We start from the raw sequence: 17,344 nt of genomic DNA, 5'->3' as shown, positions 1-17,344 counted from the left end.
ACGATTTCCGAAGTGGAAGTCGAAACGTCAAATAGTATTATTGCATAAGAGGCCACAAATAAATAGCTTCACAACAATATCAATTTACTATTTACTTATTTGTTGAGAATAAGCCATAATTTTATAAAATTAAATTTATTTGACATTTCGATTTGCAATTCGGAAATTATAAATAATAACAGCAACTGCAGTAGGTAGAATATTATATTATGTGTGTATTCAGTTGAAATTATGGTTGATTATCATTAAAGATAAACAATTTTAACAAAATTTGTTTATGCTGACATACAAGGTAGAATAATTTTAATGAATTTGATGTGAAATCATGCATTAGTTTTCTTGTATCGTATTTTTAGCATTCATTTTCCACATAATTATTAAGTATTTACGAATTATCCAGAAAATCCCAGAGTTATAACTCCTCTAAAAATAATTCAAGGGACCGACATTGGTTAATATATTTCATTTGTTTTTAAAAATGTGACAGCCTAAATCCCCTCCCCAAAGCATTCTAAGTAAATTTATTATAAAGAATAAATTACGGCAGTATCCTAAATGTAAATATTTACCAGTCTCACTTATCGAATATTCGTGGTTACCATCACCATCCGTGTTCAACTTCCAGTCACTACATTTTCACTTTCAAAGAGTGCACCAAACGTTTACATTTTAACCTCCTAGTTACCTCGTCAAATTCTTTGTGATGCCAAAGATACGATATACTAATATACTGAAAACGCGCTCCAGCTTTGTTCGGATTTTCTAGTTCTTCCAATTCACGTCCATTCTGTTCACCGATCCAAACAAACAATACGCACTACAAATCGGTGTTAAAGCGACGACTTGTCTGGCTGTATACATCCCAAATGGTTCTAATCGGAATTCAAAAGAACCAAAACTAAGGTTACACCTCCTCGCCCAAAACTTAAAGCGCCAGCTTCGCCGAGCAAACAACGAAACATTACGAATGTTTACGACTGTAGTTCTGTATCGTGACGTCATATAATTAGAGTAAATACAAAGTAGATGGCCGTGTCAGCGTGGTGTTTGTGAATAGCTCTGTGATTATATTGTTAAAAAATATGGGTAACAGTGATATACAGGTATGAAATTATTACAAATTATGTTTAAGTGTATTAGGAATAATTTAAAACAACATTCAGATTTTTACGTTGTGTAGAAGCCGAGATATTGGCTGTTTATTATTGTGACTTTCTATAAATATTAATTAATTTGAAGCTATTATTAAATTACACCAGTTTACTTGATCGGGTTTTAAAGCGTTTATTGATTGTGGCGTTTTGCATGTTTCATTTTGATTTCTTGATGGTTTATTTGATACCTCTTTAATATAATATTTGTTTTTAAAAATATATTCACTTAAAATTATTATCTATTATTTTTATATAGAATTCACTCAAATTCTTATCTCCATTTTGATCCCTCATACGATTTCCGCTAATAACTTCGCCAATTATCGATAGTTTTTCATGTAATTGTTAATTTCAAGGTATTTTAAATAAATTTTCCTGTTTATATAATTGTTTTTGTTTCTTAAATGAAATTGTTTTATCGGTGGTGACCAACTTCAGTCGCTCATTGCGTTTTTGTTCGTTTTAAACCGACATCACGTACAATACTAAATTGGTTCACATTTAAAATAAGCAATCTTATTTTTTTATCATTAGTAGGAGGCAAATATGGTTTTACATATTGTTTGTAGGAATATTATGGAACTAATCTATTAATAACAAGGAACATCACTTAATTTTATAATGCATTGAGTGAATAATTGATTCAGTTAATTAAAATATTCTAATTATAATAGTTTTTGATGAATGCTAGTTGTTATATGCGATAATTTATTTAGATTTTAAATTGGTTCTTGGTTATTGGAAAATGTTACATGTTTGTAAAGAGTTTAAAGCAGTAATATATAACAAACACTATATAATTGGTTGACTATACTTCATTGTCGTGCAGCAGCGTGTATAACCAGTTTGATAATATTATTCTTTTGTTTCACTTTATTTATCTTTTTGTAATACATTTTATTTGGTGAGCAGGCAAAATTAATTAATGATTCATTAAATAGTTTTAAATAATTCTAGTTGATAGGTATGTGGTATGTTTGAAAGAAGAAATACTTAATATATTATAATCTAATACGTAATAAAATGTTATTAATTATGATAATTAAGTGGTTTATTATATGGGTTTAACACAAATTACTTTCCTTTATTCATTTTTCAAAATAAGCGGAAGATGGAGTGATTATTAGGAAGGTGGGTAGGTTGTTTGTGTTGCAAGATGGAACGTATCCAGTATATAATTGTCTGACAATAATGCAGTGGCGCAGGGCTGAGTGGGATGTTATGATTTTTATGTGTCTTTGTTATGAGCTTTCTACGGTTTGTTGTTTTCGACCATAATATACTCGCGTAAACAGTTTGTATTTGGCTTGTTTTATCAATAATTAGCTGTTTTATTACCTATGTAATTATAGATTATCGGTTATAATTAGGTATTTATTTGAGGGAGTTGGAGGCTAATTATTATAAACAACTGTTGGAATAATTGAGTTTTAAAAAGTATTTTAACATTTGTGCTATTTTGTTTTATATTACCTGTGTTCTTTGATTTCGTTTTTAATAAATATAATATACCTACCTGCAAATATTTTTTTACTTCTTGATAGATTTAATACTTTTGTTTCGGATTTCGATGATAATAATCGTAAGTATTGTACATATTAATATCTGATAGATAGATTGATTTAAAGAAGTGGCCTGTTGGCCTATTATTCTACTGCGATCTTTTCAAATCTATTGTGGTCCTTTAATTTTTAGTCATAGATTACATTCTTCTTACATAACTTCGAAACTGAACCTTCCATGTGGCTATTTGCCGACCCCTGTTGAGCTGCCCCCTCCGCCACTTGCAAAGATTAAAAAACAAATAGCGCTGATTTATGAGCTTTCATATTCCGCAAATTAAAAATTTTGAGCTCGTTACACTGAACAGGAATTTATTATTTTAGGGGGGGGGGGGGCTGAGTCAGCCCCCCTCACTACTTAAAAATAGGAATAGTGAATCGATTTTTGCGGCAGAATTACGAGCTATTTATGAGCTCTTAAAATGATATAGTTTCGATTTTTGAGCTCATCCCCTTCACCCCCAAACAACCCTTTAATTGATTTTACTTAAGAAAAACATGCTAAAAAAAATTATACAGGGTGAGTTATGAGGAACTGTACATACTCCTACCTCGTATAGAGGCTCCTATGGGGAATAACAAATGACCATTAAAAAGTGTCTGCTCTCATTGTTTAATAATATACAGGGCGAGTTTCGCATTTTGACAGAAATTTGTATTCGTCATAATTTTTGAACGGTCAGATCGATGTGTCTCTTATTTTGGCCAATCGTTACACTATTACCACCTAATCAACTAATTTATTCAAACTACAAAAAAATCAGGTCCGGCTTTAAAAAAATTAGTTCGTTTGGGTCTTACAAAAAATTTCACCCTGTATACGCTTTTTGAAAACTCTAATATGAATTTTACAAATTAGACAAATAGGCAATTAAAATGGCATATTTATTTTTTTCCGCACACGATTAATTAATTTTTTTATAAAAAAAATCATATTTCACTATGAATTAAAAGTTTGGTAAAGTGAACCATAAATAGATTTAAAAAAAAATAACTTTTATTACAAAAATTAATTTTTTTTGCACAAATAAGTAATTTATGTTACCATCCAATCAACTAATTTATTCAAACTAGAAAAAAATCAGGTCCGGCTTTAAAAAAATTAGTTCGTTTGGGTCTTAGAAAAAATTTCACCCTGTATACGCTTTTTGAAAACTCTAATATGAATTTTACAAATAAGACAAATAGGCAATTAAAATGGCATATTAATTTTTTTCCCACACGATTACTTAATTTTTTATTAAAAAATCAAATTTGTCAAAATCGGAATTTTAACCTAAAAATAAAAAAAAATGAACTCACGGTTTAACTCGCTACAACTCTGTTCCATTTTAATATTTTTTTTCTGAAATTTTTACAGCACATACCTCTTACCATTGTGAAGACTATGAAAATTCTTCTTGTAAAAGTTGCAAACTTGTAAATCGCAAAAATTAGGTGGAAAAATTTAAAATTTATCAATTTGATCACGTCTATGTTAAACTATAGAGTCCAAAAGAAGTGTTATTGGAAGTTTTAGATCTAGACGTGTTATAGAAAAAACAAATGGTAAAACTTTTAATTTTAAGAAAAACGTTGTTTTTGTAAATTAATTTTTGTAAAAAAAGTTCATTTTTTTAAATCTATGCAAAAACTGTGCCAAACTTTTTATGCATAGTCAAATTTGATTTTTTAATAAAAAAATAAGTAATCGTGTGGGGAAAAAATAAATGTGCCATTTTAATTGCCTATTTGTCTTATTTGTAAAATTCATATTAGAGTTTTCAAAAAACGTATATAAGGTGAAATTTTTTCTAAGACCCAAACAAACTAATTTTTTAAATCCGGGCCTGATTTTTTTCTAGTTTGAATAAATCAGTTGATTGGGTGATAACATAAATTAAATATTTGTTAAAAAAATTCATTTTTGTAATAAAAGTTATTTTTTTTTAAGTCTATGGTTCACTTTACCAAACTTTTAATTATTCATAGTCAAATTTGATTTTTTTATAAAAAATTAAGTAATCGTGTGGGGAAAAAACAAATATGCCATTTTAATTGCCTATTTGTCTAATTTGTAAAAATCATATTAGAGTTTTCAAAAAGCGTATACAGGGTGAAATTTTTTCTAAGACCAAAACGAACTTATTTTTTAAATCCGGGCCTGATTTTTTTCTTGTTTGAATAAATCAGTTGATTGGTGGTAACATAAATTAAATATTTGTTCAAAAAAAATTAATTTTGTTAATAAAAGTTAATTTTGTTAAATCTATGGTTCACTTTACCAAACTTTTAATTCATAATCAAATTTGATTTTTTTATAAAAAATTAAGCAATCGTGTGCGGAAAAAAATAAATATGTAATTTTAATTACCTATTTGTCTTATTTCTAAAATTCATATTAGAGTTTTCAAAAAGCTTATACAGGGTGAAATTTTTTCTAAGACCCAAACGAACTAATTTTTTTAAAGCCGGACCTGATTTTTTTCTAGTTTGAATAAATCAGTTGATTAGGTGGCAATAGTGTTACGATTGACCAAAATAAGAGACACATCGATCTGACCGTTCAAAAATTATGACGAATACAAATTTCTGTCAAAATGCGAAACTCACCCTGTATATTGTTAAACAATGGGAGCAGACACTTTTTAATGGTCATTTGTTATTCCCCATAGGGGCCTCTATACGAGGTAGGAGTATGTACAGTTCCTCATGACTCACTCTGTATATATCGTATTGCTGACATAATTCCTATAGCTTATATATTCTAAGAATAAACTCCTAAATCATGCGCATTTCGATTATTGAGCTACAACCCCTTCGCAAGAAAACCACCCCGTCTTCCCGGCTTAAGAGGGAGATGTACTTAAAATAAATTAAATTAATTATTTGGCGACTACATATCGTTTAATAATTTATGAGCTCCCAAAATACGCGCCATTAGGTAATTAATTTCGTATTGTTTTAATAAAAATTTTTGGAAAGTAGTAAGTATTAAAATTAGTTTAATAAAATTAGTTTAATAATAGAAGTATAACTTCTTACGTGCGTACAAAGTACACACACATTCTTTTTGGTTTTTTTTATATCCTACACTTTTTATTAGAATATTTTTTTCGATAAAATACTTTCTCTTTAAGTTAATTGCGAAAAACCGTGGTATTTTTGTTGAAAAATAAATATTTTCAATCATTTAGTCATTTACTGGGCTACTACTAGATATCTCATTAAAGCTCAGATTTTCTAAGGAAACAGTTTCAAAACAATAAAAGTTTAACAAAACGATACACTGTACCTGGCGTTTTTAGATATGAAAAAGGCGTTTGACATGGTCAATATAGAAGAAATATGGCAAAGGCTGATAAACAAGGAAGTAGATGAAGAACTTGCAAGTGCAATAAAGAGTTAGTATGTCAACACAAGAAACCAGGCCAGGACAAGAAACCTAATCTCAGGCGAATTTTCTAATAACGACGGGGTTAAACACGGTGGAGTGCTGAGCCCACTGTTATTTATTTCTGTTATCGCTGAAGTGATTAAAAGTAAAAAAAATAAAAAATGCGTTATAGGGTATAGATCTCTGCAACAAATAAAAATTGAAGCCTGTGCATTTGCTGATGACATTGTTTTAGTTGCAAGAACTGAAAAGGCTCTTGCAGATAATATAAGAATCTGGGCAGAGGAACTAAAAAGCTACAACTTAATAATACATATGGAGAAAACGAAAGTAATGACAATAGCCAACAAAGAAGCAAATGTAAATATTGAAATCAAAGGGCAAACAATTGAGCAAGTAGACCTCTTTAAGTATTTGGGATTAATGTTAAACAACAAAGGTACACAAGAAGATGAAATTGGTTACAGAATAAAATTGGCAACGAAAACTTATTATGCACTGTATAAAAATTATTTCCTAAACACAAAGGCAATATCGAGTAAAACCAAAATGACAGTCTATAAAACCGTATATATGCTACAGAATGCTATAAGCTACAGAAACGAGATACTTACGAAAAGTGGTGGGAGCAAGAAGATCAGACAAAAGAAGAAAGGAAAGATATAAGACCTGAACTACAGGTAAAATCGCTCAACGACAACGGTGAAGAAAAGAAGTTCAAATGGGCTGGACACATTATAAGAATGAGTGGTGACAGGCACGTGAAAATGGCATGGGAGGCCAAAGCAGTGGGTAAAAGAACGAGGGGCAGACAGCTGGAATACTAGTGTAAACGAAATACTTAAGAAAAGAGAAACATCGTGGCAAAAAGCAAAATTTTTAGCAGCAGATAGGAAGAAGTGGCGTAAATTTGCAGAGAGTAGCATATAAAGGAAGAAACCTCGACACCTAAGCCAGGCCGCACATCAAAGAAACATGAAACGTAAATTACGTTTCATGGAAATAAACCACTGCTAAACAAATATACGTCCGGCCATTTGTGAAACTCTCCGAAAATAAAAATGTGTCATGAGCATGAATCACACTCGTTTCATTGGTAGGCGGACTTTGAGATTTGTTTAGCAGTGTTTTCTTTTCATGAAACATGTTCTTCGTTTCATGTTTCATGTTTTTCGTTTCATGTTTCTTTGGTGTGCGGCTTGCCTAAGGGTATAAGAGGCAATCAAATATGTATGTATGTAAAAGTTTAACAAAACATTCAAAGATGTAACTAAATATTTATATTTACGTATGAATTAATTCCTATAAGTATCTATTTTATTTTTTAAAAACCATAATAGCTGACCAGCACAGCTAAGTAATTGCCGCGAGAATTATTTATTTATGACATCGCCGTCATTCAATGATTATTTGCAGGTAGATTAAAAATAAAGGTAATGGTTCTTCTCAGGGTCAACCCGAAGTCTGTAACAATAAAATATTAGAACAGGTTAAACAGTTTACAAGATTCGCTCGCATATGCTTATTTCCAAATTCATTATAATTCAGAGCTTTGTTGTCGGACAGAAGAATATTGGTCGTCTTAAAATGTGTAAGCAGTTTAAAAAATGGATTCGCATTGAACTCTGTATCTATAAAAAAGCTTTTAAAAATATAATTACTGTGATAGAATACTGTGATAGATTGGTTCTCCTTCGAGAATAACATGGAGGGATATGAAAACCGTTTTATTTGTAATAAGTCGAATATTTGCATTTGATCGAGCAGGATAGAAATGGGAAAAGACAAGAAGTGGTATTGTACAATCTGACCTAAATGTGCCGAGTATACATAAATATTAAGTTTATGGACTAACAAAACTACTTTGCCATTTGCCGAATTATCAAGTCGTTATGATATAATTACTGCATTACTGCCGTCTGGTGACACCTGCTCGTTTAATTTCTTATATTCCAATATAGTTATTTATGAAACAGTTCGTGAAGTATGCTTTTTGCGAACGCACGCGATTTTTAGAGCACAAGCGACAACGGAGCGAGTGCTATACATCGCGTAAGTTCGCAAAAAGTACTTCACGCAGTTTCATACAATATTTTATCTACGATAAACAAATAAAAAAACTGTAACTCTTCGTCACTGGAATTCATTTATATTCTAAAATTTTTAGAACTTTGACATTTAAAAATCCTAACTACTTTCAAACCACAAAACTGTCAAAAATTTTGTTGTAAGTCATTGCTCATATTGTCATCACCATGACAACGCGAAAGTTAAGAATATTTGATTATATGAAAGTGTGCCAAAAAACTCATTGAAAGTGTGCGAAAAAGTAAATCCCATTTAAAATACATTGTTACTTCACGCACACTTTAAACCCTTCACGTACTGCTATCTATAATGACAGTTTTCACAAACTAAAAACTTATAATACATAATATGACGTAGAGTAGATAAAATATATTATTATAAAACTGCTATTTTAGAATCAAAGTCTGTGATGTGAGTAGTGATGTGAGTTGAGAATATTTCCAAGCGAATATTCGCGAACATTGGAAAGTTTCCGAGAATATTCGCCTATAAAAAATAGAAATATTCTCCTGACAGCGAATATTCCCGGAAACTTTCAATGGAAAATTCTCGAGAATATTTCCGAGAACTTTCAAGAATGTTTCCGAGAACTTTTCATAATATTTCAGAGAACTTTTGAGAATATTTCGAAGAACTTTTGAGAATATTTCCAACAACTTTTGAGAATATTTCCAAGAGCCTTTTGGACATAAGAGTTAGTGACGTAATTTGAATTTACATGGAAGTAGCGCTATTCAATTCACACGGCCGGCGAACCTTTACCACTGCCAATTACAAAAGGAACGTTGTTTTGAACATTACCTTCATTAATTTTATACTAAAAATGCCTAAAGCTATACTAAAATCACAATAAGATGAACTAGAAATAAACAAACCAAGACACGTTGAATGTTACGAGGAGTACTCCCAAATCATGATATACAATGTATAAACTTTGCAAATCATGATTTGGGATTTACAATGTATATACATCGTAAATCATGATTTGGGAGTGCTCCTCGAACATTCAATGTGTCTTGGTTTGTTTATTTCTAGTGTATCTTTATTGTGATTGTAGTATAGATATAATGCATGGGATGGGAATATTTCAAAAGTGAAATAATAAGTAAATAAAGAGAAAAAATTCAAAACTACAATAAAGTTATACCTTTAAAACTTCCTGTAAAAACTAGATGGGGTTCAATCCTCAATTGTATAAATAACATTTGCGTCTAAAAGTGCTTTACCGATGCTTATGGTTATAGAGGGAGAAAATTTTAAATGTTCATGGAATGTTAAACAGAACTGCCTGGATGATGAAATATTTTGGATAAAGTTGCAAAAAGTAGCAGTTGTGAAATGGACTAGATACTTTATTGGAAGGCAATATGTTTAAAATATCCCAGGTTGTAGAGGCATTTAAGGATACAGAAAATATTTTTACTGAGTATATTCCATTACTTGCAATCAGTAAGTCTGAAGAAAAGGAATGCTTATCTAAATTATAAAATATAAAAAAAATGGCAGTGAAACCTTTGCACTATGCTGCAAACTTAACCTGGTTCTTCTTTAACAGAACAAAGCCTCACTGGTGAAGAGCATATATTCACTATGCAGTGTATAGACAAAATATTAACCAATCATCCCAAGTTTATTGACAAAAAAGTAAATATTTTTACAGAACTAACAAAGTTCTGTGCAAAAGCAGACCTTTGGTCAATGGATTTTATTTGGCTTTCAGCACAATCAGTAGATTGTATAAGCTGGTGACAAGTAATGTGCACCAAAACTTCTTTAAAATATTAGGCAATAATTACAATACTGGGGTTACCAGCTTCCTACATCGAAACAGAGCGTAGTTATAGCACATACTCTTTCATACATAATAAAAGAAGAAATAGACTGACTATAGATAGAGCAGGGAAGTTAATGTATAACAACTCATAATGAAAAATTTATAAAAGATCATAAACATGGAAAAATGGTAGGTCATGAGAATCTTTCTGTAACTCATCTGTTGGAACTAGGGCAAGAGTCTAGATCCATATCAGAAAATGAAAGATTAAGCTAGATGGAGAGACACTCTTTATAATACAGAGTCCAGCTTGTGTGAAGAAAATTTCTCTGACTCACAAGAATAGACTCTTATTTTTATATATTTTATAATTATAATTCCTAAGAATTTTGTAGTTTCTTCTGTTATTATTAGTTATGAAAAAAGTTCCTGCTCTATAAGTTCCTACTACATATGGAGGGCTCAGAAGCCAATCAGGTTAAGTCACTAAATATAAAATCTGAGAAAATTGACTTGTTTCAAAACTTGTTGTAAGAAAATAACGACTCCCATATAAGTACTAATAATAATTTTTATTGAAATGTAACATACTGATAAACTTAAATATAAGAAAAGTTAATGAAAATGAAAAGCGTTTTTCTTTTTTAATGCGTTTACACAAGGAAAAAATGACTTATGCTAAGTGTCCACTGAACTAAAAAATAAAATAACGGGAAAACAATTATTATTAGTCTATGTAATTATCCGAATCGTCACTGTCGTTATTAGCCTCAAGTTGGCCGATCACTGAAGTTGAAGCTCGAGGATTATTCCTTTGTATTACTGGCAAATTTTTATAAAATGTGTGGTAGTGCGGTGGAATGTAAGGAAGCAAATCAAACATGTGTTTTTTTTTTAAGTCTTTGACAGGTCTGCGATTTGGGTAGAGTTGCTCCTGAACAATATTAAATAACTTAGGTGGTCTTCCCTTTCCGGCCTTTTTTGCAATATTGATCTCGTTAAATGGAAAATCTTCTTGCAGTGTTTCTTTATAGAAAATAGATTCCGGTTTATTTTTGTAATATCTGAGCCATTTTATGTTCAACCAATTAACTTTCCCCCCTGTATTATCAATTTTTCTATTAATGATGCTGTTTTCCAATATTCTTGTCGAAAGAAATTCTTCACGTTTCATTTCAATTATTTGAAATGCATTAGTTTTCTTAGCAGTGGTAACTAAATTAATCCAATCTTCAGGACCATAAATAAACTCTTTTTTCTTTGCCTTTGACTCAATAACCCCAAAATCTGCATCATTCGGAAGGTAGCTATGACCTGAGGTGAGAAATTTATGGTCAATTGAAGTAGCGTTCATTTCGGGGTCTTGTGCGAGTTTGAGAAGTGACAGACTTAGTTTAATATTGCGGTTCTGGCCTGTACAACAGTCCGAATACAAAATGATACTATCACAATTTCTTGCATTCATTTTTAAATGTTTTGTCAGGCAGGTGGCAACTTCTTGTGAACCTCGCGATCCCTCTGTTTCGTCCCACATAAACATGTACCCCTTATTGTCGTTGAAACTATGAATTCCCAAATTATAAACATATAAATTCATCTTATAATAAGCAACAGATGTGCTTAGTTTGGGAAAAGGTAAAGCTTTTTGTAGATCGAATGTAAGAACATAGATGTTTTCATTAGCTAAATTTTTATCTTTGTTAAGCGAATCTCTCGCTAGTTTTGCCTTTCTGAGATGAATTTCTTTATCGGTTTTTGCTTTATGTATATCTTCTTCATTATTCCCAAATCTGATGGTATTTTGCAAAGAATCACATAACTGGCAGGTATCTTTAGATGGAGGTTTGAAGTGCAGATTAAAATTTGAAGAGAAAACATGATAGTACATTTTTTCTTTAACCGATTCTGAACCTTCCTGTTCACATTTCTCTTTATAAAGTTGATACATCTTTCTAATATTTAAATCTGGATTTAAATATTTTCTATCTGGAGCATCACAAAGAGTATAGTGGCTCTTGTAGCAAGGAAATGATTTGATGTGTTCCTTGACTTTCGTGACGTCTATTTTATTGGTTGGTTCTTTGTGACCTCTTTTGTCTATGCAAGAAGCTGGCGTTGTACTACAAGACAGTTTATAGATACGCCCCTCACTCACTTGAAAGGTATCTTTAAAAAATTTCTTACACACACGAATGGACAAGTCTGTAGTAGTTAAGTAATATTTTACTGATTTTAATCTTGGCGCTTTTGATCCATTTCTGACGCGACGTTTTTGAACAGAGCTGTTATGAATCAGTCCACGAAGATAAATGTTCTGCTTTGTATTGTCAGCTAACTTGTAAAATGAGTCAAAAATGGGTTGTCGTTCTTCGAGTGTTATATTAGAAGAACAAAGTCGTCTACATTTACAATCAACATTTTTAAACGATTTGCCAGGTATGTTCTTCCGGTTTCTGTTCACGTAAGCTTTTCCACTATACCGTCGAACTGCGTTGACTGTCCGTCTCCATTCTGTTGGATTCCTTTTTCGCTTTCTCCCTCTTGTCGGAGATTCTACCGTAACACCCCCTTCATTTTCAATCACAATATTTTCTGCCCCAAGATCGTCGGCAGGTAAACTGGAACCATCTGAAACAAATTTCAGTGGTCAAAGCGTGTAAGTCAAAATCATTTTTTTTTCTTTGAATTTGATGCAATTTCAGTCACAATAATCATAAAAAGGATTGTTTTGTGTTCATCTTTAGTAATAATTTTAACATTTAATCTATTGTTAGCAGAAAAAGCATAAAACACATTTTCGTAATAAATTATTCCCGCCTTTTTAGGTTAAAAGTTACTTACTTGAATCAGATGAACTATTTCCACTGTTAGGCACATATTCTGATCCACTATCCGAGTAAGGATCATTTTCTTCAAGTTCTAATGAAAAATCAACGGTATTTTCACTCATTTTTACCGATGACAATCGTGAAATAAATCTCAAATCAAACTGTGACACGCCGAGATGACTTACACTAATTGACTTCCGATAATTTTTCAGTTTATTTCTGACGCTAAACAAAGTACCGCCATCTGTTGGTTTTACTGTCAAGCATTGACTTAGGCGTTTTGTCTGTAGAAAGTTTTAGCTGTAAGAAGGAATCTTCGACACGTAACTCAATTTTTAGCGGAAAGTGACACACTGATTGGCTTCTGAGCCCTCCATATATAGGAATACCTGAAGTAAGTTCCTATATAATCAATTTTGGTTTGTTTATTGTAATGTTATCATTTTTATTTTAATATTGTTTTAAATAAAATAACTTTTTTAGTTTTAATAATTATAGTGACTAATAACAAAATATTCAGAGTATTTTTTTAATTAAGTTAAATAAACTTTAAAAGTATTTTTGGACATTTAATTTATAACAGATTTTTTCTGTAGTCGGAATACAACAACAATAAGTAAACCTAACTACTGATTTGTATAAATTTATTATAATAATTTTAATAAAAATGTAATATTTCCATAAGTTTCCGAAAGTTTCCAATATTCCCGGAAAGTTTCCGGAAACTTTCCGGCGTTTGAATCTTCCCGGAAATTTTACATCACTAGATGTGAGGATGTCTTAATTTTGATTCGAAACGCAGTTTTCATAATTGGTGTCGGTAATCCAAACTCCATAAGATTGGACGAGATTGTATTATTATACTGTATGGTGCTAATGTCTGGAATAAATTCGTTATTTCGTAAGCCAGCGACTTAAAGGAAAAATCACGAAACAGGTCGATTTTCAATGAAAATTTTGTTTCCGTTTATAAATTCGCAAAGTATGTTCGTTTGTCCGTTCGTTCGTTTGTGCGTTACCGCCACTGCAATACTTGGAGTCAATCTACCGATGGATAGCCATGTAGTTTTGTCTCTTGAATCCAAATCTGAAAACGGCATTTCGATATCTCAAACCATCTTCCAGAAAACCAAACTCAAAGTCAACTCGGCATCTCGGGACAGCAATTTAGGATCTTTTAGCAATTTTAGGTAGTATGTTAATGTTTATATTACTGAATAGAGAATTGAATAACCTTTCAGATGAACTAGCATACAACCCCTCCCTATTCTCATTTAAAAAAAATCATTGATTACGTCATCGTACCCAGATGGATGACGTTACTATAGTCTGTTTTTAAACCAAGAGGAGTAATTCACCTTTTGCGTTATTTTGCTGGTTATTAGCGCGCTCATCACTGTATATGCGAAAAACTCTTAATTTAAAAATAAAAACCGACCTGTTTCAGCATTTTTCCTTAAATACCGAATTTATTCCAAACATTTGCACCATACTGTATGTCAAATAATGAAATATATTTTTTCTACGACCGTTAAGTAATGTGCTCATTATTCGCTATTTTTGAATAGATAATAACACCTATTACTTTACCCGTGAGTAATAGTTCATTACTCACGGGCTGAAGTTAGGTTCAAGTGGCGAATATCACTTTTAATGTTAGTCTTATATAAACTGCAAATAAATTTACTTACAATAAAATTACTTGTTTATTTAACAAAATAATTTTTAAACTGTAAAGGATTTTTAACTGTAACAATGCGTCCGTATATTTTTTACTTTTATACTTTGTTTACTATTATGAATTTTGACGTTTACCATTTTCAATGACAGTGACGTTAGCGTATTTGCTGTGTTTGTTGGAACTTAAAACTTATATTATGTTTATTTTATAAAGTTATCTTTTGATATATATTTTAAATATAACATATTATAATATAGTAATATTCTTATATTATATATAGTTAAATATAAATGTGCATTATAACTTTTTAAATACGTCCATCGACAATAGCCATTTCCTGTTTATTACAGTGACAGGAGGTACAAATTTATACTTATAATTTTTCGGAAATGAATATAACTTGAATTGACTATTTATTTCTTGTTGTGTCTTTTACAATAGATTTACTAATTAATAGTAAGCAACCAATTAGGTATTCAGCCGTGTACTATTGGTAAACAAAATTTATTTTTGTAAATTATAATTTTAATCTCGAGTAGTTGATAATTATATTTTTTTACTAATTAAAATAAATAAGTTCGTAGAAAAAGTATAGTATTCTACTTGCATGTAATGGCTATTACTCACTCTGGTGAATTACGACACTCGCCTACGGCTCGTGTCGCAAACTTCATCATCGTGAGTAATAGCCATCATTACATGCTCGTTGAATAATATACTATTATTTATAATTTGTGGTATATTCCCATTTGTACTTGATAAAAGTGTTGAACAAAAAATTAATCACTACTCTCTATTACGTAATTGTTTTAAAATCAATGTCCTCATTAAACAAACATGTAGGGACCATTTAGTTGCTATTCTCCCTAGCGTCTTCCAAAACACAACACCGATTTCGTTTTTCCCGCTCTCCGCTCTCCCCTGTGTACTTTTCCAAGTCTTTGTTTACATCTACCCTTCCGAGCCAACCGACAACCCCCTGTTATTATCCCGATCTGTTTTATTGGCTTGAAAAAATTGATTTCTTTCTTGTTTTATTTTGTTCATCAAACAGATTGATATTATCGCAATGTACTACTAATTAGGTGAAAAATCATTTATTAAAATTGTGATTAATTTTTAACAAAATTTAATAATACAACAACAAAAAGAGGGAATGATGTAACAGTGGAAGGGTTTAAGAATGGGGGATATAATCATCCTGTATGTTCTAATGCAGAGGTCGGCAAAGTGCGGCTCCAGAGCCGCAGGTGGCTCTTTGGCTCCTTTGGTGCGGCTCTGGCACAAATATCCACGGAAAGCGCAATAATACACTCACCGGCAGAGAAAACGGGCACCCCAAAAATGGGTCATTTTTAATGTCTTGTATTTCCTAAACCTGATGTCCGATTTAAGTAATTTTTTTAATATGTTATAGCCTTATTCTTTATCCATATCGCTGTAATAATATTGTTGCTAGACAGGTACATTGTCATTGTATACAGGGTGTACGAATCAAACTGTGTTTTTTTCTCAAACTTTGGAACACCCTGTGGAATGTTCTAGCTTTTATAAAATACTAAAATTAAAACCCAACTATAGCCACAGATTTTCTTAACATTCTGTTTTTTTATTCATTCGCTTATGTTGGATAATAAAAAAGTTGGGCACTTTAACAACTACCCCTGTTTTTCGTCAATACAGGGTGTTTTTCAATAAGTACGGCAAGCTTTAAGGGGTAATTCTGCATGATAAATGACAGTTTGCTTTGTAAACTTATGCCCGCAAATACTTCGTTTCTGAGATAGGGGTTGTTGAAATTGTTCTTACAAACTGACGATTTATTTATTGCTCTAAAACGGTTTGTGATATGCAAATGAAATTTGGTAGATTTTATTGCGCATTTTTTGGCATACAATTGAGAATTTTATATTCACCATTGGCGTGCATACGGGATATATCTAAAATATTTATACCCGTGACTTGGCAACGTGGCATTGGAACGCAAATAAAGTGTTTAAATTTACTCCTGCATTTTCCCCGAATATCGCGTGGTGTAGTGAAATTTAAATACAAAGCAAGTGCGAAACGTAAATTATAAAAGTGAAGACGTTCTATTGGGACAAAAAAAGTGGAAATAGACAAACATAAACAGAACAGCGTTTTTTATAAGGTAACTATTGTGGTTGATAAATAATAAACATTGGAACACTACAAAAAGCTAAGTGGTCAAGCAGATAAGAAAACCAGTATACCAGAGGCGAAGTTCTGCTTGAATTTTAAGCAGTGTTGCCGGATTTAAAATAAAAAGAACAATCTACAGAAAATAAAAATAAGAATACTTTCGAAAAATAAGAATATTTTTGGCGCGTGGATAAGTGGACACACCTCCGCGTGGTTGAAACGGGTGTGGCTCATTTTGCGCTACGTAACAAAATAGTAAAATTCTAATCTCTGAGATTGGATAAAAGCAAAGTCTTACGAACCGTCGAAGTGAGAAAGATTCTAACGCTAGCCTAGAGATTTAGAAAAATAATCCATAGTCGAAAAAAGATGGAGGAAATGATGAAAAAGATGAGTGAAAAATTAGATTGTATGGATAATAGAGGCATAAGAATAGAACAAAAACTAAATGAAGTGCAAAATGATTTACAGCTCATGAAACTGGAAATCGCAGAATTAAAAGCTGAAAATATAGCATTAAAATCAGAAAATAAAGTACACGAAAAAAGAATAGAAGATCTAGAAAGAGAGGTAAGAAAGAAAAATATTATAGTATACGGTATAACACAGAAAGAAGGTGAACAAGAAAATGATATGATAAAAAGTATACAAAATATGGCAATTAAAATCCAAGTTCCACTAAATGAACACACAGACATAATAGACATAAAACGCGTTG

The 17,344-nt window shown here is 31.3% G+C and overlaps 1 protein-coding gene across 1 annotated transcript in view; it reads left to right on the top strand.

Annotated features, from left to right (window-relative positions):
• Positions 1-808: 808 nt before the first annotated feature.
• Positions 809-17,344, top strand: part of LOC114324733 (uncharacterized) — a 350,807-nt gene continuing 334,271 nt past the window's right edge. The window contains exon 1 of the mRNA XM_028272566.2: positions 809-1,103. Within this exon, the coding sequence (XP_028128367.2) occupies positions 1,083-1,103 (21 nt within the window). The 5' untranslated portion in view covers positions 809-1,082. The remainder of the gene's footprint in view (positions 1,104-17,344) is intronic.

Source organism: Diabrotica virgifera, chromosome 1 (genome assembly GCF_917563875.1).
Source record: "Diabrotica virgifera virgifera chromosome 1, PGI_DIABVI_V3a".
Taxonomy (NCBI): Eukaryota; Metazoa; Arthropoda; class Insecta; order Coleoptera; family Chrysomelidae; genus Diabrotica; species Diabrotica virgifera.
The sequence above is the reverse complement of the archived record's forward strand: the minus strand, read 5'-3'. Positions and strand labels throughout refer to the sequence as shown.